Here is a 26,051-nt window from a genome sequence, read left to right on the forward strand (position 1 = left end):
TGACTGATTTGATCTCCTTGCAGTCCAAGGGATCCTCAAGACTCTTCTCCAACACCACAGTACAAAAGCATCTATTCTTCAGTGCTCAGCTTTCTCTATAGCCCAACTCTCACATCCATATATGACTACTGGAAAAACCATAGCTTTTACTAGACGGACTTTTGTTGGCAAAGTAATGTCTCTGCTTTTTAATATGCTGTCTGTGTTGGTCATAGCATTTCTACCAAGGAAAAAGCATATTTTAATGTCATGGCTACAGTCACCATCTGCAGTGAATTTGGAGTCCCCCAAAATAAAGTCTGTCACTGTTTCCATTGTTTCCCCAACTATTTGCAATGAAGTGATGGGACCAGATGCCATGATCTTAGTTTTCTGACTATTGAGTTTTAATCCAGCTTTTTCACTCTCGTCTTTCAATTTCACTAAGAGTCTCTCTAGCTCTTCTTTGCTTTCTGCTCTAAGGGTGGTGTCATCTGCATATCTGAGGTTATTCATATTTCTTCTGGCAGTGTTGATTCCAGGTTGTATTTCATCCAGCCTACCATTTTGCATGATGTATTCTGCATATAAGCTAAATAAACACGGTGACAATATACTGCCTTGATGAACTCCTTCCCCAATTTGGAACTGGTCTGTTGTTCCATGTCCAGTTCTAACTGTTGCTTCTTGGTCTGCATACAGATTTCTGAAGAGACAGGTCATGTGGTCTGGTATTTCCATCTCTTTAAGAATTTTCTATAGTTTGTTGTGATCCACACAGTCAAAGCCTTTGGTGTAGTCAGTAAAAGAGAAGTAGACGGTTTTCTGGAACTCTTGTGCTTTTTCGATGACTCAATGGATGTTGGGAATTTGATCTCTGGTTCCTCTGCCTTTTCTAAATCCAGCTTGAACATGTAGAAGTTCATAGTTCAAGTACTGGTGAAGCCTGGCTTGGAGTATGGAGTATTGAGTATTACTTTGCCAGCGTGTGAGATGAGTGCAATTTTATGATAGTTTGAGCACTCTTTGGCATTGCCTTTCTTTGCGATTGGAATAAAAACTGACCTTTTCCAGTCCTAAGGCCCCTGCTGAGTTTTCCAAATTTGCTGGCACATTGAGTGCAGCATTCTCACAGCATCATCCTTTAGGATTTGAAATACCTCGACTGGAATTCCATTACCTTCACTAGCTTAGTTCATAGTGATGCTTCCTAAGGCCCAGTTGCCTTCTCATTCCAGGATGTCTTGCTCTAGGTGAGTGAACACACCATTATGGTTATCTGGGTCATGAAGATCTTTTTTGTATAGTTCTTCTGTGTATTTTGCCACCTCTTCTTAATATCTTCTGCTTCTTTTAGGTTTATACAATTTCTGTCCTTAATTGTGCCCATCTTTGCATGAAATGTTCCTTGTGTGAAATGAAAACATTTCATCTTGCATGAAATGTTTGCATGAAATGAAAAGAGACGGTGTTAGAATAAAATTTCCCAATTAGATAGAATGTAAAGTAATTTATACCTGGATGGGACTGGTATTTTAGCTCCAGGAGTTATGGACAAGCCATCACACAGTGCCCAAACCTACTCCCAGAATAATGCTGCTATACTGGCCTGACTCTTGCCACCACTAATATGTGCTTGACTGGTAATCCTCTCATAGCTTCATTGCTTGACAAGTCCATGCTGACAAACCTGTGTAATTGCCCTACTAATGACTAATCTTCAGTTGGCTTATAAGTCCCTTTATTTTGGAGTTGGTGTTATCAGAACAGATGAACAAGTGTGTCATTTTGAGTCCTGAGAGTATAACAGATGCCCAGACTATATAAGCAATATCTTATCAAAGATATCAAGTATCTAAATGACTTCTTAGTAGTGAGAATGGCTTCAACATACTCAGCTAACATTCGTTTGTCGTTCAGTCACTGGCATCCATGAAAACAAAGCAGTTTGTCTACCAAGGTGAGTTTCAATTAGTCTTAAGTGAGAACATTCCTCATCAAACTTTCTAGAAATATCTATTATATAGAAACTAAACATATATTCTGCTACAACAACTAAAGTTAGACTACCTAAATGTGTTATTTAACAAAAATAAATGCAAGTGAGCAACAGAATTGAAGACAAACTAAAAGGGTGATAATGGAGAAAGAAGCAGAGGATACCCACACAAATACAAATGATTTATATAGTGACATAAAGAAGGAAAAGATCAGGGGGAAAAATAACTAAAGAATAAGAACAAAAGGTAAGAGGTGAATGTGTGGGATGATTGTCAAAAGATGACAGAAAGAAAGGGAAAATCTGCATATTTTGAACTGAAACACTTGGTTTGATTTTAAACAGCAGAAGCAACAATTCTGCTCTGTTATTAAAAACAAACTGGGTCAGCATTCCTCAGTAGATATTCCCATCTCTTAATATATTATCTTCAAAGATAGTTTCAGATATTTTGCTTGGGGAAAAAACACCCATTCCAATTTTAATTATCATTTTTAGAACATGTTATCTTAGAGTGTTTGAAATAAAATTTTTTCTCATTATTTTTCATTCATACTTGTCAATCACACAATCTTTCACAACCATTTTGCAGCAAAACCTTTAAATCAATGATTATTAGTGCACATAATAAAGGAAGTAGACAACAGATTTTTTTCTCTCTTTTTTCTCTAGTTAAAGGAGAATTCAGTATATTAATCTGCTATGGGAATATGTGCTTGCACTAAATATTTTTATGGTAACCCACTTCTCATAGAGAACTTATGAAATAGTGTTTCTTCAGTGCAGGATCACTTAAAAGTTGAGCTCCCTTTACATGGACTCACTTGGCCTCTCTTTTCCTTGGATTCATTGCTATTGCTAGGCTACCATAATCCTTCATTGTTTGCCCTTAGTGAGTTGAATTTTCTCTATCAGGCAAGTAGACTTTGTCTTAACAAGTGGCAGGCACTGGGGCATGTACACGTTAGAAAACTGACATGGGCAGGGTGATATTCTCTATTTTTCTATTAAGTAATTATATTCTTGAGTACACATAGAAGCAGCATTTGAGTGAATGAAAATGCAGAGGTCATTAAAAATAGAACAGAATCTGGAAGGGTAATGAGAAGCCTTTCTAATTGTTCCTAGGTGATTTGGAAATATGATGGAAACACATCTACTAGAAAGATTTGCAGAAGGAAAAGCTATTTATTTACTTCTTTTCCCACTTCCAGATTCTCAGTTAAGAATACATCCAGGTTGTGTTTACGCCATTCTTCGAAAGATGTTATATAATGGTTAGTGATTAATTAAACTTATTCCTTAATCCATGCCAACATTCTTATATATGTATATTTCCTGCAATAATTAAAAATAAACACAATACATTTGGTAATTTTTGACATACAAAAATGTCATAAGAACTTATATTGGTTACTTGCTATGTCTTATCTACTAGTACTGTTTTATAGTCCCGGGAAGAATACTAAATGCTTTGCATATTGTAGTTATTTGCTTCCACTCCACCAAATACTCACATTACTTTAACAAGAATTTCCATGGCTCATTATATAGTTCAAGCGTTCATGAAATATAGTTAACTCTGAGTATATGCAACATTATGAAAAACAGAAAAGCAAAAAGACTTGTTATACTTACTCTGAAAGACAGTATTATAGTATAAGTACCGATAGAGTGGCAAAGATGCTTTGCTGAGCCTCTAAGGTTCAGAGATGTCAATAAACAGAGGAAGCAATATAAACTCGAAATCTATTGTTATTATACAATCCCCAGTGAAAACCAACTAAAAACAAGGGTTTGATTTACTTAAATATTTAACAAAAATTTATTGCAAGAGATATTTTTCACTGAATTTACAGTTTCAGGGAACATGGTACAAAACATAGTGCCATCAGCTTTGTCTAAACATGAAATAGGTGCAAATACACAAAGATTAAAAAAAATGAAGGGCATACTTTACAACATAAATTACAGTACTATAAATATATTTTATATACATTATACATACTCTTAAGACATCATGTTGATATACAGCATAGATTATATTGATTTTCAAACTATTCAGTGCCTTAATAATATTATATATCAGAAGCTTAAGAATTTATTTGCATCATTACACTTATAGTAAGTGATTTCATATCAATGAAGCCATATTTTCGCTAGTTTATTTCCACCATTTAAATAGGCTATTATCCACTTAATGAGCATTAACACATATGGCAGTAGTTTTCACATGGATATTTTCTTTCCCTCTCATGGTGATGACTAGAATAGGGGCTGCAGTGGGATGACTGTAGGGTGCGGGGAGAGCAGCGAAGGGAAGAGGGCATGGGGCAAAGGTGGGAAAGCAAGATGGCTAGGATGAAGGACTGAAGCTGGAATGATTGGCACCTGAGGAGGAGCAACAAAAGTTGGCTGACTCCCAGGACAAAGCCTCGGGCCTATTGGTCCTACTGAGATCTGAGGTAATGATGTTCTGGCGAGAGCTGGGACCTGGGACAGAAGCTGTTGGTGTGGTTGAAGCACTTTGAAGGTTCCTGCAGCTGCCGCTGCCGCTGCGGCTGCAGCAGCTGCCGCATGCTGTTGTAAAACAGTGTGGTGGATAGTAGTGACAGAGGTAGAGCACAGGGGCTGCTGCAAAGGCAAAGGCTGCAAAGGTGTGCTGGGGGGTGCGAGGGCGGCTGGAGGAGAAGTGAACTTGACCTTGTTGGCCAGCATGTTTGGTGGTATGATGTGCTGGTATACTTCACATGGTAGATTTTTGAACTTGTCATGGTTTTCTATCGGAATCAATAATGCCTGTTCTGGTAAAGCTAGTGGAGCCAGGATCTGCTCTGTTACAAAGGTATGGCCACTGACATGTGCTTCTTTGAATGGCAATGGTGGTTGTGCATTAAGGATTCCTGAATTAAAACACAGCCACTCTGCTGATGCCTCATTCATCTTGCCTTGTGGAAGGGCTTCAGCCAGTTCATAATGACAAAGGTATGATTTAGGTTGTGACTGTCTAAAGTTCCTTTCAATATTAGGCACCTTGAAAGGAATTTGCTTTTCACTGACATTTGTATCCTCACTTCTTTCTTTGTGTTCAAGCAAGGTACTGTCCATTTCTCCTTTTGCTGGGGCACTAACTGTATAGGCTGATGTGGTGGGTTCACTGGAAATCTCTGACAGTTCACCAGAAGTGGTCTCCATTACAATTTGCTTAGTTTCATCATTGGTTTCAGAAGGAAGAGGGCTGCTGGTGGGCAAAGCCAGTTTATTTTCTACTTGGTCTAGTTGTTCTGAGTACCTTTTGACGTCTGCAGTTTCCTGTGCCTTTACTTCCTCTTTTCCGTCTTCACTTATTATTTTACCCTGGTGATGTAAGGAAGAATTGACTTTCTTGGGATAATCTGTTTTCTCTTTGAGTTCCAAAGCTTCAAAACCCATGTGGAATCTATTTCTTTTTCTCCTCTGTTTCCTCTTAGGTTTGCAAGGAGCAGAAGCACGACGTGACCTCAAGAATTCTTCTGGTAGATAATTTTGTCGATTTAAACTTTCGTCTGAAGAATAAGAATGTGAATGTTGTCTACGTTTTCGATGGCATCTTTCTGATTCATTAATGAGAGAATTATAGCCACTTTTAACAGCCTGGCTCTGATTCATGCATTTCATTTCATTCTGAAGAACTAGGCATCTGTGATCATGACTACAGCTGGACATTTTAGCTTTCCAACTACAGTATGTTCTGGAATATGTTAAATTACGTTTTGCAGAATGTATCATTGTTGAATTGGATTGTCCATTTAAGACAACTGAGCTGTTTTTACAGTAGTTTTTAGAACTGATGATATTATTGTATTTAGTGTTCCAGGTTTTACACATTTCTTCATTTTCACTGAAGCATATGGATGTAGATTTGGGCCTTTTATCAGGCAATTGCTGTGAGTCCAATAGTTGTTCTGCAGCTAAATACTGTTTTTCTGAAATTGTTTCCAGTAGATTTTTCCTAGTTGTATCAGTGTAACTATTTTCTGTTTCCATTTTGAAACAAGTTTCTGATTCTTTGGTTTTCTCTCCATAATTATGGTGACATAACTTTCTTTTTTTCTTTCTTCTACTTTTATGGAACCAGCGTTCATGAGTATTTTTCAATCTTATTTTGCTGTATTTCCCATCTAGAGCATCTGGCTTTATCTGATTTTTAGTAAAAGTATAGTTTTTTGTTTTTCTGATCCTACAGGAAATATTTTTATACCTCTGACCCATACTCTCATTTTTTCCAGAATCACAGCTATTGGAGACAGTATCATCAGTCAAATGAGAAATGACTTGGGTATGTCCATTGGTGCTACCTCCAATTTCATAATCAGTGAATCCTGCCATAGATGTATCCTTGCAATCCAAAACTGGGTTCTTGTAAATTTCTTCTCCCTTCTGCTGAGAAGAAAGATCACTTAAGGGCAGTTTATTTTTATCTAGCTTGTTGTTTAATTTTGTGGACTTGAAATCAAAACAGAGAGGATTACAGCTATAGGAAATTGATGGTTGAGTGGTGGTATATGTCAGCATTTCTGATGGCCACTGAAGAACTGTGGATCCATCTTTGTTAAGTACGGGTATAAATGGCTCACATGGTCTTTTATATAAATCTTTTTTTTTATGTAAGGTTATATTATCCTCTTCAGAATTTACAGGGGTCAACACGTCCAGACTGTGATTTTCATTTTCAACTTCAATCATGGATGTCACATTGCCCTTAACAGTTTCCTTGATGGTAGCCTGCAAAGACACGTTGTCATTAGCCATATCAAGAACTATGGATTTATTTCCCAGCAATTCAGACGTGTTACCATTTATAGGTATGTCTTCGTTAATAAGAATATCTTCTGGTGAAATCTGATCTGCTGAAGGGACTGAAATTTGACAATTATCTGCATCAGATGATGAAGGGAGCTGAAACTGGCAAAATGGAGGTAATAATAATGGATCTTTTTCACTAGAAACTTCTCTCATCACTTGAGTTTGAGTAGTTTCTTTGTCAGTGCACATTCCCTCTGGTGGATGCAAAGAGTTTGCTTTCTCCACGGAATTCAAAAGCACATCTGTTGGTGAAGATAGTTGAAGATGACAAGCACCCGGGACAAATCTACTCTTTCTGCTAAATCCTTTTTCCGCAGAGGCATCATCATTGTATTCAGAGAAGGCTGCGGCTGAGGACTCCAGTTTCACGGATGCTTTCTTTGGAAATGCAAAAGAAAAGCCAATTTTGTGTCTGTGAATCCCCTGGGCTTGATCTTCAAGTTGGTTATTTTTGGCCATATAACTCTTTGTGTTTTCTGGATCTGCAGCAAGAGTGGTAACATCTTTAGCCTTCTCTTGGCTATGAATCAAAGTGCATTTAAAATCTTCCTGGTTATTAACTGAATCCACAACAGCTCTTTGGGAAATTTCATTACAATTTTCTCTCACAGTAACAGTCGTTGACTTGAACATAGGACCGCTTCCAGGAGCGCTACAGAAAGAAACAAAAATATGTTTTCAGATAAGACACTTTTGAGGAAAAACAAGCATTTACATCTTAGAAATGTCATCATAAGATTTCTTTCAAGTTCTTAAATCTTTGTAAGATAATTACATTCATGTAGTGCAATTGACTTCCATAGTATCACAATTTAATTTAGTTATTGGATATTGTTTGGGATCATTTGGAGATGATCTCTTGAAGTTACTTTTACAGCTACTAACAGCAATGGTCAAAGACTTTTAGCCAGTGTTTCCAGAATAAAAAATGTTTCTTTACCCCCATCAGTGACACTTTGGAATATATAATTCTCTTAAGAAATACTTTTAATTCACAAATACTTAATATCATTGGTCCTATATGGAGAATATGAAGGAAGTTAAAACAAAAACTCTCAGTCATGATGTAAACAAGACTGGGAATTCAGTTTCAACAATTCAACCAATGCTCGAGTGTCTATCAAGACTCGGTGACATGCTCAATGAGAGCTTTAAGTCTTTTGGAATTGCCATTCTTAATATTTAAAAATTATCCTGAAGTTATTCATTATACCATTATATAGAATAAATATAGGTTGTGTTTTCCATTTATTTGGCATCACAGGATACCATAAATAGTGAGTTTTTATAAAAAAGAACTATACTGTCCAGCACATAAAGAACTAACTAAATATAATCTTTGCCCAAAGAGAATCATGCTGTGTAGAATTTCCCCTGCTTTTCTAAAATGTCAGTTTCTGAGAGGTAATAAATGGTCTCGAATTTTTTAATCAAATTATTTCTTTAAACTTTAACACAATGTACTGGTTCATTGTCTTGTATGACAGAAAGAAACACCACTAATTCTTAATTTGCATCTCATTAGAGGCACCAAATTATTGGGAAAAATGTGTGCATGTATGTAAGGTGAAATATGTACTGTATGCTAAGAAAAGTAACTTAGATAAGAAGTTTTGCTTCTTCTGTACATGTCTTATTATCAAGCCTATTTCTCTTAAAATACTATGCTTTACATTTGCAAAGGCTACTTATAGGACATTAAATTACATAGGTACTTTAATAGTCTGAAGTGTAAACTTGCACTTGTATAATTTTTCATTTTTCGCTGCACAGAATAAAAATACCTGGTTGGTATAATTGAATAGCAGTTATGTTTGGTTTTAACAGTTCACTATAGGATTCCAGATATATTTACACTTTACTTTGACTTTTAAAACCAAGAAGAGTAAATGTTTTACATGAATCTACAAGGCAAATTCCCACTAATAATGTGACTTAAAATAATCCCACCCCTCAAATATCAAAACAATGTTTTGATATGTCATTATTCCCTAACACTATTTCTCTTTCTCCTTCCATATGTATTCTTAAAGATCATTTCAAATAAAAGTTCTCTAAATTTTCAATTAAAAAATTACTTCCTCTTAGAACTCTACTTATAACAAGGCTATGAGATGGTGCTTAAATCTTTTCTTCAATCAAATGTTTTGAATTTCACTGAGATAGAATGGCTTTCTATTAACATAACTTGATTAATGATGTAAAATTAATTTTTAGAAACTAAAGTTGCAGCAATTTGGCTTATTATTGAAATGTACATGAAACAGGTGTTTGCCTAAATCTCAAATTCAGTTTACTGTTCACAGGACACAGGAAGTTATGAAAATGTGATTGTCTTATTCTGGGTACAGAAATAAATATATTTGTGTCCTTTATTCATTTCCTTTTTTGCCGTCATATTTTAAGAAAACATTTTACTGCACACTCACCATACAGTTTCCTTTCTTAGCTCAGCCAGCTTGTGCAGGCGTTGGAGTGCCTTTTCCTGTTTTCTTTCATCTTTCCTGGATTTAGATGCTACATTTCGAGCAAATTCCCTTTGTTTCAGTTCTTTGAGCCTCTATTAAAAAATATGAAAATGATTAATAGCATTTGAGTCTATAGTAATGTCAAAGTCACTATTATTGTTATTGAAATTTTCTAATGCATCATCTTTGATCTCATCTAAGGAAAGTACAGCATTTGTGACAATCTACTTCTAACAAGATATGTTCTTGCATTTTTGGCTTGTAAAAAAAGTGCCAAAACACAGCATTACATGGTATTAAAAGGTATACCTATGCCTTAATAAACTGGAAAGTTTATCTTTGCTTATTGATTGTTTCCTGCCAAGGTTCCCTGCCTAATTCAGATGAAGTGTTGGAGTCTTGTGCATGTATGTGAGCTAAGTCATTTTAGTCGTGTCCGACTCTGTGCCACCCTATGGACTGTAGTCCCCCAGGTTCCTCTGTTCATGGGCTTCTCCAAGCAGGAATACTAGAGTGGGTTGCCATATTTTCCTCCAGGGGATCGTCTCAACTCAGGGATTGAACCTGTATCTCTTATGACTCCTGCATTGGCAGGCAAGTTCTTTACCACTAGCACCATCTGGGAAGCTGTTAGAGTCTTAAAAAAAAAAAACACACACACACACACCCCTAACTAATTTTTTAAAACAAATCCAATTAGCTTGTGTATTTTAGTTATGTGTAATAAATTCCATCATTTTAAGATTTGTATTAGAGTACAGTTGCTTTATAATATTGTGTCACTTTCTACTGTGCAGGAAAATTAATCAGCCATTTGTATACATATATCCCCTTTTTTGGATTTCCTTCCTATTTAGGTCACCAAAGAGCAGTAAGTAGTTTCTTGTGCTATATGATAGGTTCTCTTTAGTTATCTTTTTATACATAGCAATGTATATATATCAATTCCAATCTCCCAATTCATCCCACCCCTCCTTCCTTTCTTGGCGTCTTACATTTGTTCTCTATGTCTGTATCTCTATTTCTGCTGGTATGCTCTATATTAGAAAGGTATCTGATCTTTTTCTTATTTTCTAAGAAGAGTAAATGTCTTACGTGAATCTACAAGGCAAATTCCCACTAATAATGTGATTTAAAATAATCCCACCCCTCAAATATCAGGAGTATTTCTCAAATAACTCAAGATCTAGGAAGAAAATTAACAGTATTATTGTGAAAATTCTTTTTACATTGAGCATACGTTTCATCCTTATTAAAGGAGCTGAGGTTTGGGATTGAAGGACAGAAAAATAACATGTCAAGTTGAATAGAACTGATAAATAGCCATGTATGTGGCATTATTTAAGAGATACCAAAGCGGTCCCATGCCTCAGATATTTTCACTATAGTCTTTCACAGAAACAGTATACAGCCATTAAAAACTTAAAAAAAAATTTTTTTAAGTGCTGTATTTTCCTGTGGAATTCATGTTATGCCATCATGACACATCAGAGTCTTAAAATAGGAATTTAAGAGAATAAAGCATATACTAATCACATTTCCATGAAGTGACTGAACAAAAACTTTTGAGATAATTTGCATTGACATATTTGTGAAGGAGTTTATTTAGAGCTGAATTTAAATAAAATAAAGACCATGACATAAATGTCTAACTTGTGCTGCAGCAGCTGCTGCTGCATCACTTCAGTCGCATCCGACTCTGCGACCCCATAAACGGCAGCCCACCAGGCTCCGCCGTCCCTGGGGTTCTCCAGGCAAGAACACTGGAGTGGGTTGCCATTTCCTTCTCCAATGAGTGAAAAGTGAAAGTGAAGTTGTTAAGTCGAGTCCGACTCCTAGCGACCCCATGGACTGCAGCCTACCGGGCTCCCCTGTTCATGGGATTTTCCAGGTAAGGGTACTGGAGTGGAGTGCCATTCATAAAAGTAAAATTTTGATATATTATCACATTGATATAACAAAAGTAGCTGCAATTTTATAACACATATTCAACCATTTATTGTTTTTGAAAATACGTAGAATTAGAGTATAATAGGGCAAGAAAGTTTTAATTCTAAATTTTAAATGTTCATGGTCTTGGTTATCTCTGTCTCCTAAAATCTTGAGGTCAAATCAAAATTCATTCAACAACTTATTGATCATCAGCCGTGTTACTCTGTTAAATAGGCTAGGATATTTTTAAAAAGGTAAAAGATATGTTTTTACCTTTATCTGGTGTGTTAGTGTCTGTGTATGTCTGTGACTGTATTTGTGGACAAGTGAGTGTATATTTACATACGTTTTACAAAACTAGGGAGAAAAGGCACACAGGAAAAGACAATGGCAATCAGTGGTTGAGGAAATCTTTTTGTCACCTATGAAGAAAGTACAGGGGTGCACCCAAAATCCCTGGTCAGGCTCCTGAGAAAAGCCACACCTGATCTGGGTTTTAAAGGATGTAAAAAAATGAAGAAGAAGGGTTGAATGTTGGAAGTGGGAGGATATTTCAGGGGAAATAAAACAGTTTTGTATAACACAGAATAAGAGCATGCAGATTCTGAAAAAATGCATGATTTAAAGAAGCATGGCTACAGCAGATTGTACGTGTGGAAGTAGCAAGACTTAATGAATTATAAGGTCCAACCATTTCCTGGGGGACCCGTCTAACATATGACTTAATGTGACTATAGAAAACATTAAGGGGAGTTTAAACAATTCAATGTCACAATAGGATTTTATTTTTATTTTGTTTTGCCATGATACAATTTTCATTTTACTAAGATTCTTTTGGCATTGGTATGCATGAAATTTTGCCATGGAGTAAAATTAAAGGCAAAGTGACCAATAAATAGAATTTTACAATGAACCAGCTAAAAACATTAAAAACCTTTTCTAAAGGAGTTGCAGTGGAGAGAAAAAAGTAGAATTAGTGATTTATTGGGTATGCATAATTGAATGACCTGAAGGATATGCATTACCTTTACTGAGAAATAACACCTGCCATTTTAACAAACAGACAGTCAATCAAGAGAGGGTTTGGGTTAGGAGGAGGGTGCTAAGAGAGAATTTGAAGAAAACAGAAGATAAATTCTCTAAAATAAACATTTTAAAAATCAAAGTGCCAAGTGAAATAGAGCAAGAATGCTGCAATATCAATGAAAGAACTAACAACTAACATTCAAAGTTTTTAAGTTCTATTTATTTATAGCAATATTTTAGCAATCAGACATAATTTTTTCCTACTAGATCCTTCGGGAAGCTGATACAATTAATAAAAATAGATGACTATTTTTAATAAAATTTTTAGAATAAATGTTAATTTCTGTTATATATGTTATATATGTATATATATATGCAAGTTAAAAGTATAATGCTTGTAACAAAAAGTAAAGCTTTTCTAAAGCAAATATATGAAATTGCTAGGAATCCATTGTTTACAGTTTCAAATTAACCATTATGATTTTAATCCATTTCTACTGATATAATAATTAAGTATCAAGGAGTCTGTCAATTTTCAAATGCCAAAACAGTTGTGGTATAGCTGTGAAATAACTGAGTGATTGACACGGCAGAATCAGCTCCTAAATGATGATTTAGAGAAGAATGCAAATGTTGTTTTTGTATTGCAGAGGTTGTCAGTTCAGTTCAGTTCAGTCACTCAGTATGTTTGAATCTTTGCGACCCCATGGACTGCAGCATGCCAGGCCACCCTGTCCATCACCAACTTCCTAGCTTGCTCAAACTCATGTCGATTGAGTCGGTGATGCCACCCAACCATCTCATCCTCTGTCGTCCCCTTCTCCTCCTGCCTTCAATCTTTCCTAGCATCAGGTTCTTTTCAAATGAGTCAGCTCTTCACATCAGGTGGCCAAAATATTGGAGTTTCAGCATCAGCATCAGTTTTTCCAATGAATATTCAGGACTGATTTCCTTTAGGAAGGACTGGTTGGATCCACCAAATTACATTCAAGTGTTTCTATTGATCTCAATCTCCCTCTATATACATAAAATTTTTCTTATCTCGGTGATAGACTTCCTAATATCAAGGTAAATAAACTTGACTAATATTTAGGGACTACTTAGTTGTAGAGGTTATATATGCTGTGTGTGCTCAATCATGTCTGACTCTTTCTGACCCTATGGACTGTAGCCTGCCAGGTTCCTCTGTCCACAGGATTCTCTGGGAAAGAATACTAGGAGTGGGTTGCCGTTTCCTTCTGCAGGGGATCTTCATGACCAGAGATCAGCTTGGAGTCTCATCCATCTTCTGCATTGGCAGGCAAATTACTTCACCACTGAGCCAACTGGGAAACTGCAGAAGTTATAGGTCTGGCCAAATACTTTGGTCAGTTTTAGGATAGAATTTATCAGTCTTTATAGCCTTTCTTGCATTTTTCTGCAGCAAAATAAAGTCCTACATAATATTTTATAACTATAAGAGTAATTTTGAAAGGTAAAAGAATAGAAACCAAGTGAATTCTTCTGAGAATGCCAAATGGAAAGAAAACTTAAGTTCCACACAAAGGAATATACAAGATTATACCAGTGAGGCTTATGGAAATATCAATGTTATTTCAAAAGCTTCCTCAACAATTTATTGAGAATCACTCCTAAAAAATTCTTGGTGATTAATGTCAAGACAGGAATGACAGTCAGCAAGAATTAGAAAATTAAAAGTATGTTAAAAGGAACTGGTGGGTGGATGTGGTCTGTCTACTACATTGCAAAACAAATTGTAATGTATGCTCACATATAATTCAACATATACTTTGAAAATATGCACTAAAGAATGAAAAAACAGAAATCAATATTCTTTGGTTATAATACCATCTCAGAGGCTTTATTCTACTTTCCCACTGATTTACTTCTCTTAGTCTATAGAGGAACAGAATGTCACAAGGGCAACACAAGGTCACTAATCCTCAGATATGGTCTCAGGAAAACCCATGGAGTTGGATGGTTGGGAAAGTTATAACAATCCTGGCCTCAAGTTAGTGATGGTGTTTAAAGAGTGGCAAAGGTTTAATCAATGTGAGAAACAGAGAAAAAGCAAGAGAGAGAAAAATAGCACTTAAAAGACTCATCAGTTTCTGTGCAAACATTTAGATAAATTACATTGTTTTACAATTGCAAACCAAACTTTCACGAACATTCTTATATGTATATTGTGTACACCTGTCTAATTACACCCAAAAGACAGGTTCCTACAAGAAACACTAAAATAAAAGATCAAAATGCACTTTTTGAGATTTTCCAAACCACTGTACATAGCCTTATACCATCATTGTACTGCTCCCAACAGTATATGAAAATATATACCTTATCCAATACTGGGCAGCATCCCTCAAAATGTGTTTAATTTAAAGGGATGACGGACAATAAGTGATATATTATATATATTATGATATACTTATTGACAGTCAATAAGTGATATATGATTTAATGTTTTGCTATAATTCATTTGCTTACTAGGAAGTGGAAATATTTTTACATACGTATCAGCCGCCTGTATTTCTTCATTTACAATGAATACTATTCCTTAAAATTTATTACACAGTGTTATATACATTACTTTGAAAATAAGCATGAAAGCAAACAGAGCTAGCCTTATTATCCATATTTAGAGATGACAAAACTAAAGTCAAGCAAATTTTAGACTTGTTCACAGTTGTGTGCAAGTGGTAGAACCGAACTGGAATCAGGATTTCCGGGGAAATTTCATATGATTTATCTCCTATGTTTATTCTACAATATGTTATTCAAGATGCCTAACTCTTTAGGTCAGGTTCATTAGGATATATTGCAAATATTCATTTATCTTTCAGCAAATACTTCTTGAATGCCCATTACCTGTCAGCTGTTATTCTAAACACTGTTGATATATCTGTGACAAAGGAGGATAAAAGCTCTGTTTGATGCATGAATTTTTTGTCATAGTTGAGAGAAACGTACATTAAAATTTATAAATAAGTCAGTTGTAAAGTACAGTAGATAGTAAAAAGTGCTATGGATGAAATGAATTTAAGCTGAGGGTGTAGGAAGTAAGGGCTTCCCAGGTGGCTCAGATGGTAAAAAATCAGCATGCAATGGGAGAGACCTGCATTCGATCCCTGGGTTGGGAAGATCCCCTAGAGGAGGGCATGGCAACTAGTATTCTTGCCTGGAGAATCCCCATGGACAGAGGAGCCTGGCAGGCTACAGTCCATGGGGCCACAATTTCAAATAGAGTGATTAGGGAAGGTTTTTTATTAGGCTTATTCTCTATTTCTGTTTAAAAAATTACCACAAATTTAACAGCTACAAACGGCATGCATTATTATCTCCATATTTCTGTAGATGAATATGCCTGTTCTGTTCTCAATCAAGTTGTTGATCAAGATGTTTTCTCATCTGGAGACTTGTGTTGGAAAAAAATCATCTCACAACCTCCCTAAGGTTGTTGGTAGAGTTAATTTCCTTGTGTTTGTGGGACTGAGAACCCCAGCTTCATACTGGCTGTGAGCCAGGGCTACTCTGGTTAACACTCTGCCCTCTCTGCTGGTAACAGAAATCAACACTGAGTCCCCAAGATGACATTGTCCCCTGGAGTGATCAGCCATTAGCTGGTGGCAGGTTAATTACACTGGGCAGCATCCTTCCAAGAAAAGAAAAAGGCAGTAGTTTGGCTCTTCCTGCAATGACATTTACTCTGGATATGAACTTACCTTCCCTGTAACACTTCTGGCAAAGCTACAGTCTATGTGGACTTCTTTGGTTGTCCAGTGGTTAAGAATCTGCCTTATAATGCAGGGTATGCAGGTTTAATCCCTGGCTGGGGAACTAAGATCCCACAGACTGCAGAGCAACTAAGCCTGTGCATCACAAGTAGAGAGTCTGTGAGCTGCAAGGAAAAGATGCCACATAATGCAATGAAGATCCTGTGTGCCTCAACTAGGACCCAATGCAGTCAAACAAACAAATAAAATTAAAAACAACAGCAACTGCAAACTATGGGCCTACAGAATGCCATTTCCATCATTATGGTACTCCACATTTGTGATCATTGCTCTGATTAAGAAACTCTCTTCACAGCAAAGAAATAGAAAGTGTGGAAGTGGGCCCATGCTCATAGAATTCACTGGTCTTACCATGTTCCCCACTGTTTTGAAGCAGCTGGTTTGATAGAAGGGAGGTATGACCTTTAGAAGGCTCAATTATATCTAGAGTTATATCTAGAGTTATATCTAGAGATAAATATCTAGGTGTCAATACCTAGCAGGGCTGGAGCAATGTTCTCCAAGAGGTTGTATGTCCTCTGAACTGGTGCCCAATATATACTGCTTTTTTTTCGCATAACCAGGACTGAAGGATTCAAAAATCAAGGGGTGGAAACTGAGGTGGCATCACTTACTACTACCCCTAGTGGTCCACTAGCAAAATCTTTGATTTCTGTACCCACAAACTTATGTTTTTCTGTCCTAGAAGTCTTAGTTCTAAATTGGAGAATAATCCCACCCAGGAGATATATCAATATTCCATTGAATTTGGAATTAAATTTTTTACTTTGCTGCTTTGGGCTTTTTATACTGAATCAACCTGCAAAGAAGGGTCGCGCTGTGCTGGGTGAGATGGCTTTTCCTGATCACCAAGGAGACAATGAACTACTAGCCACAATAGTGGTGAGGAAAGTTGTCTGGAATACAGGAGCTCCCTTTTGGGGTCCCAGAGTTATCATGCCCTGTGATTAAAGAAGGTCAATGAAAAACTACAACAACTCAATTCAGACAGTACTAGTAATGGTCCAGTCCTCTCAGGAATGAAGGTTTGAGTCATTTCATCATGGAAAATACCATCATCAGCTGAGATGCTTGTTGAGAGCAAAGGGAATGAATAGTGGAATAAAGCAGTTATAAGTATCAACTATGATCACATGACTAGTTATATTAATTAACATAATTGTCATGGGTATTTCTTCCTCATTTAGTTATGAAATATCTATACATTTTCTTTCTTCATTTATTCTGTTATCATATGAGATATATTGAATTTATATCATAGTATATAACTAACAGGATTGCAAGAAGAACTAACATTACCGAAGAATTTTAATCCTCTTCTGGGAAGAAAATTAGTGCATTTTCAGTTGTATAAAGAATGTGTTTATTTTAGGAAGCATATTACCTATTGTTGTCTTTGTTTAGACATTACATATAATTTAAGGGGAGAAGGAAATGGCAACCCACTCTAGTACTCTTGTCTGGAAAATCCCATGGATGGAGAAGCATGGTAGGCTACAGTCCATGGTAGGCAAAGAGTCCAACATGACTGAGTGACGTCACTTTCACTTTCACTTTCACTTTCAAGGGGATATCATGAGTTTGAGCAAGCTCCAGGAGTTGGTGATGGATAGAGAAGCCTGGTCTGCTGCATTCCATGGGGTAGTAAAGTTGGATATGACAGAGCGAGTGAACTGAACTAAAGGAGATATCTATGGGTGCCAAATTGATGAGGGAAAGACTTAAGATAGTTAACTGTGTTTGTCAAGCTGGCTAGGCCACAGAACCCAGGTATTTGGTCAAATACCAGACTAGATGTTAGACACCACTGTGAAGAAATTTTTTAGATGAGATTAACATTTAAATCAGTATATTTTAGATACTAATCTCACCTAAGATCATTTTTACATGAGATAAACTTTAAATCAGATAAGTAATAAGATTTATTCCTTAAATCCTAGTAAAGCGGATTACTCTCCATAATGTGGGTGGGCTTCATTCAGTCTCTTGCAGACAGCCTTTAGACTTTAGACTACAACATCAGCTCTTTCTTAGGTTTCCAACCTGGCAGATTTTGGACTTGTCATCTCCCACAATGTGTGAGCCAGTTCTTCAAAAGAAGTGAACAGACAGAAAGAGACTGATAGATAAATAGATATATTCTATTAGCTCTATTGGCTTCCCTCATAGCTCAATTGGTAAAGAAACTGCCTGCAATGCAAGAGACCCCGGTTCGATTCCTGGGTCGGGAAGATACCCTGGAGAAGGAAATGGCAACCCACTCCAGTATTCTTGCCTGGAGAATCCGATGGACAGAGGAGCCTCGCAGGCTACAGTCCATGGGATCACAAGAGTCAAACGCGACTTAGTGACTAAAGAGAGAGAGAGAGATTAGCTCTGTTTCTCTGGCAAACCCTGATTAACACAGGTTTTCATCAGAAGATGGGTATCTAGATATGATATTTATGGTGAACAATGCAAACTGCCTTCACATTATATCCTGAAAGTGAAAGTGAAGTTGCTCAGTCGTCTCCGACTGAACCTGGGTCTCCTGCATTGTAGGCAGACACTTTACCATCTGAGCCACCAGGGAAGGCTACATTATATCCTACATCCTTCTGATCCATTAGGCGAATTCCAATGTTGGGGGAGGGACAGGAAGATATTCAATTAAAATAATAAACATTTCAACCTCCCTGAAATGTGTGGTCATGTGACACAAGCCTCATTAACGGAATTGTAAGCAGATGCCTCTGAGGAGCATGTACCTAAAAAACAAATCTCATTTAAAAAAATATATATATATATATTTTTTAACTATGTTTTTAACTTCATACCCATGTGTAATTGTGAGTCTTAGATGGGAAATAACCATCTTTTCTGCTGCAAGGCTGTCAGCTTGACAGAGAAGGCCTAGATTCTGAAGATAGCAAAGCAAAAAATAAAAAAGACTCCTGTCCCCTAATAGCATCTTTGAATTATGTATTATACTAGGATGGATTACCCATGTAGCTTGTAAAAAAAAACAAAAGCCAACTTTACCTGATTTTACTTTCATTTGCAGCTGAATGAAATCTTAGCTTTATATACTGACTTACTAGATGTATGACTGGATAATTAATTTCATATTCTTAGAAATTTGTTCCCTCAGATGAAGTTGCTGATGATATCTAAAGTTCATTCTAGTTTAAACATTCCAAGATTGATGTTTTCAATGTCATCTTTTAAGATGAACTTAGTTTTTACCAAATAAAATGTGCATTTAGAACAATAATAATAATTACTTTGTTTTGTTTTCTTCACTACATGTAAATCCATTACTCCTTTAAACTGGTTCAATACTTCTGTTCCTATTTTCATATACCTTAGTAAGTCAATATTTTGCCCAATATTACTGTTTCCACAGGCTTAACATTTCCTTTAAATTCCTGAGAGTTGTTTCTATCAAGAACTATTTAATGGTTTTTGAAAAATCTAAGTATGCTTTCTATCTTATACAGAGTAATACCTTCAAAGAATTACAACTCAATCACCATCTCTATTTCCTGAATCAATTTATCTCTCTTGGAAGACACTACACACTGGGTTCTATTAGAATGTTAGCAAATGTATTTCTGCAGGGAGGTTAAGATATTCAAGTGAATGGTATCATACTTCAATGTATAATTTCCTTCTAGTCATTATCTAATCAATGGTTTTAAGCAGAGTGAACCTGTGGAAGCTTCTTTTTAAAATTTCTTTTCCCATTACTATCATGAATGCATATCTTTTGGACTTTTCTCTTGGCAGCTTTAGAGGCATCTAATCTCTTAATGGCATATCAGATCGGAACAATATCTTTCCCCAAGGCCTCTCATTCTTTGGATTCCATTAACTGAAGTTTCTCTTTATGGACAAAAACTCATTCTATTTCTAATATAAAAGTCTCTGCAATCTGTATGTGTTATATCTAAAACTGATTTTTCCAACCATTCAGTTCATTTTCTTAAGTGCTGGATCAGAAGTGTCTTGCACATTGTAAGTACTCATGAATGCTTGTCAAATTGAATTGGCACAGGATTGCAGTGATTAACTTCTCATACAATAGGAGGCTTTGAAAATTTGTTAGCAAAAATCTCAATAAGATCTTTGGTATACAGACAAAGCGATGGAAACTTGAGTCTAAGAAACATTGATACTTTTATTTTAAAAAATACACAAACAACTTCAGTAGCCAAAAGTACATTTAGAATTATGGTTCAATTTCATAAGGAAATACCATGCAGCTACTAAAGACCCTCTTTTTTTGTTATTTAAATTTATTTCTTTTAATTGGAGGCTAATTACTTTACAATATTGTATTGGTTTTGCCATATATAAAGAACCTCTTGATGAAAGTGAAAGAGAAGACTGAAAAAGTTGGCTTAAAGCTCAGCATTCAGAAAACAAAGATCATGGCATCTGGTCCCATCACTTCATGGCACATAGATGGGGAAACAGTGGAAACAGTGGCTGACTTTGTTTTTCTGGGCTTCAAAATCACTGCAGATGGTGATAGCACCCATGACATTAAAAGATGCTTACTCCTTGGAAGGAAAGTTATGACCAACCTAGACAGCATATTGAAAAGCAGAGACATTCCTTTGTCAACAAAGGTCCATCTAGTCAAGGCTATGGTTTTTCCAGTGGTCATGTATGGATGTGAGAATTGGACGGTGAAGAAAGCTGAGCGCTGAAGAACTGATGCTTTTGAATTGTGGTGTTGGAGAAGACTCTTGAGAGTCCCTTGGACTGCAAGGAGATCCAACCAGTCCATCAGAAGGAAATCAGTCCTAGGTGTTCATTGGAAGGATTGATGTTGAAGCTGAAACCCCAATAGTTTGGCCACTTGATGTCAAGAACTGACTCATTGGAAAAGACCCTGATGCTGGGAAAGAGTGAGGGCAGGAGGAGAAGGGGATGACAGAGGATGAGATGGTTGAATGGCATCACCGACTCAATGGACATGGGTTTGGGTGAACTCCAGGAGTTAGTGATGGACAGGGAGGCCTCACATGCAGTGATTCATAGGGTCACAAAGAGTCGGACATGACTGAACGACTGAACTGAACTACCAGTAATGATAAGAGTTTAATATATCTGGAATATTGTTGCATTATAATGCTACTTTTTACTGTGGCATGCTCATGATTTTACAATGTAAAGGTATCTGTAGCTATAGTGGATTTCCCAAGTGGCCCTAGTGGTAAAGAATCCATCTGCCAATGCAGGAGATGTAAGAGACACAGGTTTGATCCCTGGGTCCGGAAGATCCCCTGGAGAAAGATATGGCAACCCAATCCAGTATTCTTGCTTGGAAAATTACACAGAGAGAGGAATCTGACAGTCTACAGTCCATGGGGCTGCACAGAGTCAGACACAACTGAAATGACTGAGCACAGCACCTCAGTAGCTATAGAAGACTAAAAATGCTAGAAATACATAAATGTTAATGAATATTTTTCTTTGTAAGGTAAAATTTGAAGTATTATACTTTTGTTTTCCATTATATGCTATTTTGCCATTTTTTTCCTTGTTAGCCTGTTTTACTAAGAGATTTTTAAATTTCAATTTGAAATATAAATAATAGATATACTTTAAGGCTGAAACAAAAATTATCATTGTACATATCTTCCTATCATACATTCATGTTTACGTGCTTAGTCATTTAGTTGCATTCAATTCTTTGTGACCCCATGGAATATAGCCCGCCTGGCTCCTCTGTTCATGGAATTTTCCAGGCAAGAATAATGGAGTTGATTGCCTTTTCCTTCTATAGGTTATCTTCCCAATCAGGGATTGAAGATGCAGATGGTTTCTTTACCACTAGTGCTATTTGGGAACCCCGCATTCATGTTTATGTCCTAATAAATAGTGGTACTAGTGATAAAGAGCACACCTGCCAAAGCAAGAGACACAGGTTTGACCCCTCGGTTGGCACACTCCCCTGGAAGAGGGCATAGCAATCCACTCTAGTAGCCTTGCCTGGAGAATATCAGGACAGATGAGCCTGGCAGGCTATAGTCCGTAGGGTCGCAAAGAGTCAGACACGACTGAAGTGACTTATCACACAAATAATTAGAGTGTTCAAATACTTCCAAGATCTTTGAACATGCACAAGTAAATCATTATATGCAATACAAAATGATAAAACAAATCTGGTGGAGTTTTACATACAAGATCTTTAACATCATGGAATAATTGTGGGTTGGTTAATATTTTAATCATCTTTTTGGTATATGTATGGTGGGAGAATAATATGTAGGGACCGTAGGACTCAAAATCTGTGAGAAATACAGTATCACATTATATAGAAATAGATACATACTTTTTTGATTTCTCTTTGTTAATAATGTTTATATATACATAATTATGAAAGATTTATCATGTATTTATAATAAAAAGTGATCAAATAGTTGACAAACATCTTCTCTATAGGATAATTTAACATTGATGTAACTTATAGTGGTTTCTTAGGCATATAATAAAGATGGAATATTGTGTTATTAGACAATTTTGCTTATAACTGGAAATAACTCCTATTTTGAAAACTGCATTTGAGCTGAGGAGAATGTGAAGGATTTATTAATACTTGGTGGGAAGGCATAACTGGTGACTTCCTTGAGTGCAAACCAGGTTTGTCCCTTCCCAGGACCATAGAAATTATACCCACAGAGCCTTTTAGATATAATTGTTCCAATCTGTGAAATATGCAAACTTCTAAGCCACAGTGGGTTTCACATTCACCCCTGTGATGTCTCTTGGCAATAAAAGGGTAACTTGTAATTCCAAGGGATAGAGCCTCCAAACTGTGTGGAAATGTAAGGACTCGTGTCGGAGAGAGAGAGAGAAAAAAAAAAAAAAAGCACCTGGTTTGAGATACTGGCTTTTAACTTTCTAAGTGAACCTAATGCTGAATAATCATTCAAAACTTCACATGTGGCAGGACAGGCCTGCCCAGGATAAGCCATGTTCTAGGCACTGAGACCAGAGCTGGGCATTGTGATCTTGCTGACCTGCACCCTGGGGGCTGCTTGAATTCTGCTTCACATCTCAAGAGCATGGAGATCTTGGAGAGGCAGCCAAGAGCCAGAGAACAGACATGAAAGCAATACTTGAGTATCTGGGATGAAATCACCTTGAGGAGTCCTAAGGTGAGGGATCTATGAGACCCTAATTGATGGCAGATCTCATAGAAATGAGCACTGGCCACGGTTAGATCTCAGGAGAAACATTACAGGAATGTGATGCCGGGATTTTAGAGCTACATGGCTACGTGAAGATTGTTGTTTAGTCACTCAATCCTGTTCAACCTTTTGGTGACTCCATGGACTAACCCACCAGGCTCCTCTGCCCATGGGATTTCACAGGCAAGAATACTGGAATGCATTGCCATTTCCTCCTCCACAGGATCTACCCAATCCAGGGATCAAACCCACGTATCTTGCGTCTCCTATATTGGCATGCAGACTCTTTACCACTCAGCGCCTGGAAGCCCCCTACATGAAGATACAAGTTAAAAATCTTTCCAGATGTTCAGAAACTATTATTGATTACTTCAGAATCAACTTTGTCAAAACTCTGGAAAACAGTCAAGGTTTAATAGCAACCAAGCAACTGGTGAATTAAGAAAAAGATGATTTAAACATGGCATTTTAATTCACCTTTGTCCTTCCTACCTATTTGCAGAAAAAACGAACTGTTGATCAAAAATACTGTATCTGGCAAAACAATATTTCAGAAATAAAGAGTAAAATTAAGGTATTACCAAATAATTAAAAACTAAGGGAGTTGCTGCTAATAGACTTGTCTTATAAGAAAAGCTAAAGGGAGCCCCTCAGGCTGAAGTTAAAACATGAGAGAGTAACCTACAGTCATATGAAAAAATAAAGTGCACTGGTAAAGGTAACTCCATAGGTAAATATAAAAGCCAATATGACTGTATTTTGCTTTGTAACTACTCTTTTACTTATATGTGTTTTAAAATACAAATCATAATTCAGTAATTATAAATCTATGCATTGTATATATAATATAGAAAAATGTAACATAAAAACTACATGAAGAGTAAGGCACAGAGCTCTATCAGGGCAGCATTTTGAACACAATCAAAGACACCCAACATACCTTTTATAAAAATTAGTTCAATATGGATTAAAAACTAAATATAAAAGCTAAATCTACACAACTCTGAAGGGAATCATAGGGCTAAATCTTCAAAACCATAGTTTTGGCAATGGTTCTTGCATATGACACCAAAAGCAAGATCAGCAAAAGAAAAGCATAGACAAATGGGAATAAATTAAGATTAAGCTCTTGTGCGCATCAAAGAAAGTAAGTGAAAAGATAACCTACAGAATGGGAAAAATACTTGCAAATAAAATAACATAACAGTCAATTATCCAACTATATATGGAATCTAAAAAATACAGCAAACTAGTGAAAATAACAAAAAAGAAGACTCATAGAGAATAAATTAGTAGTTACCAGTGGGAAGCAGGGGAGGGGCAGTACAGGGTGGGAGGGATGGAAGGCACAAACTTTTGGGTGTAAGTAAGATATGCTCAAAGATAATGAACACATATAGCCAATGTTTTATAATTTTAAAATTTCAACAACCAAATATTTAAAAATGGGCAAGATGTTTAAACAGACATTTATCTGAGGAAGCTATGAAAATGGCAAACAAGGACAGGAAAGTATGCTTAGCAATGAGATGGCATTTCATAATTATTAGGATGGATACTTTTTTAAAAGGAAAATAGCATATGTTGGCAAAGATATGGAGAAACTGGAACTCATTTTAATAGCTATTAGCAATGCAAAATGGGCAGTTGCTATTGAGTATTCTCTGGCAGATGCTTAAAAATTAAACATATAATTATCTATAATCTAGCAATTCCATTCCTACATATATACATAAAATATTTCAAAACAAATTAAAAAAATACTTGCACACAAATGAACACATAAGCACTATTTGCATTAGTCAGAGAGGAAAATAATCCAAGTGTCCATCAATGATAATGGACAAACTATGGTATATCCATACAATAGAACATTATTTACCCATGAAAAGGAATATACAATATGGATATACTTCAAAAATGTGCTAAGTTAAGCCAGACATAAAATGTCACAAATTATATGATTCCATTTATGTGAAATTTTTATAAAGCAAAACCCATAGATATAGAAAGCAGAGTGACTTTGGGTTGGGGTAGGGGAAAATGGGGAATGATTTTTTAAAGTGTATGGGGTCTTTTTTTTGGGTGATGAAAATGTGAAGCTAGATAGAGATGATAGTTTCATAGAATGATGAATGTATTAATACCACTGAATTTATGAGCAATTTGTATAATAAAGTGAATTGCTCATTTTATTATGGTGAATTTTATGCTATGTGAATTTCACCTAAAAAGTAAAACATGAATTGATTTTTTTCATATTATTTATATAATCAACATTTTATTCAAAATTTTCCTTAATTGGTTAAAACAAAATGAGTTAGTTTTAAGACCCTCAAGCAAAATTGCCAGTTGGGAGAAGGTAGAAATAAGAGGATCAAAAGATGTGAAAAAGTAATAATAAATATAAAATAAAAAAATTTGTTTTGGCTTACTCACTCATTTATCTGATCTATTTAAAAATCATTGACATTAAAACTACTACATTGTTTTCTTTTCTTCTTTTTAATAAATAAGCATTTTATACTCCAAAGTACTGCTTTTCACTAGCCTATGGGCAGTTAATTTAAAATGCTCAGGATAATATCTAATCTAATAACTATAGATATCTCTTAGTTATTTTCAGAAGACTCCTGAGAACTACAGACGGATTTTAGGGACTTCATTTCCTGCCACTTTGTCTTAAGAAAATGTGGGAAATCTCCAGGAGGCTAGATTTTCAGTATTTAATTGAGTACATCACTATCCCCCCAAAATTGGAATTTAAGGTATTCAGAAAACTTCCCAAATGCCACACTCATGGTAATATGTTAACATTAGT

The 26,051-nt window shown here is 36.1% G+C and overlaps 1 protein-coding gene across 1 annotated transcript in view; it reads right to left on the reverse strand.

The window, feature by feature from the left end:
• Window positions 1-3,774: 3,774 nt before the first annotated feature.
• Window positions 3,775-26,051, reverse strand: part of ZNF804A (zinc finger protein 804A) — a 351,091-nt gene continuing 328,814 nt past the window's right edge. The window contains exons 3-4 of the mRNA XM_027964752.3: window positions 9,253-9,383; window positions 3,775-7,475 (exon numbers count right to left, since the gene is read on the reverse strand). Of these exons, the coding sequence (XP_027820553.2) occupies window positions 4,244-7,475; window positions 9,253-9,383 (3,363 nt within the window). The 3' untranslated portion in view covers window positions 3,775-4,243. The remainder of the gene's footprint in view (window positions 7,476-9,252; window positions 9,384-26,051) is intronic.

This window comes from Ovis aries, chromosome 2 (genome assembly GCF_016772045.2).
Source record: "Ovis aries strain OAR_USU_Benz2616 breed Rambouillet chromosome 2, ARS-UI_Ramb_v3.0, whole genome shotgun sequence".
Taxonomy (NCBI): domain Eukaryota; kingdom Metazoa; phylum Chordata; class Mammalia; order Artiodactyla; family Bovidae; genus Ovis; species Ovis aries.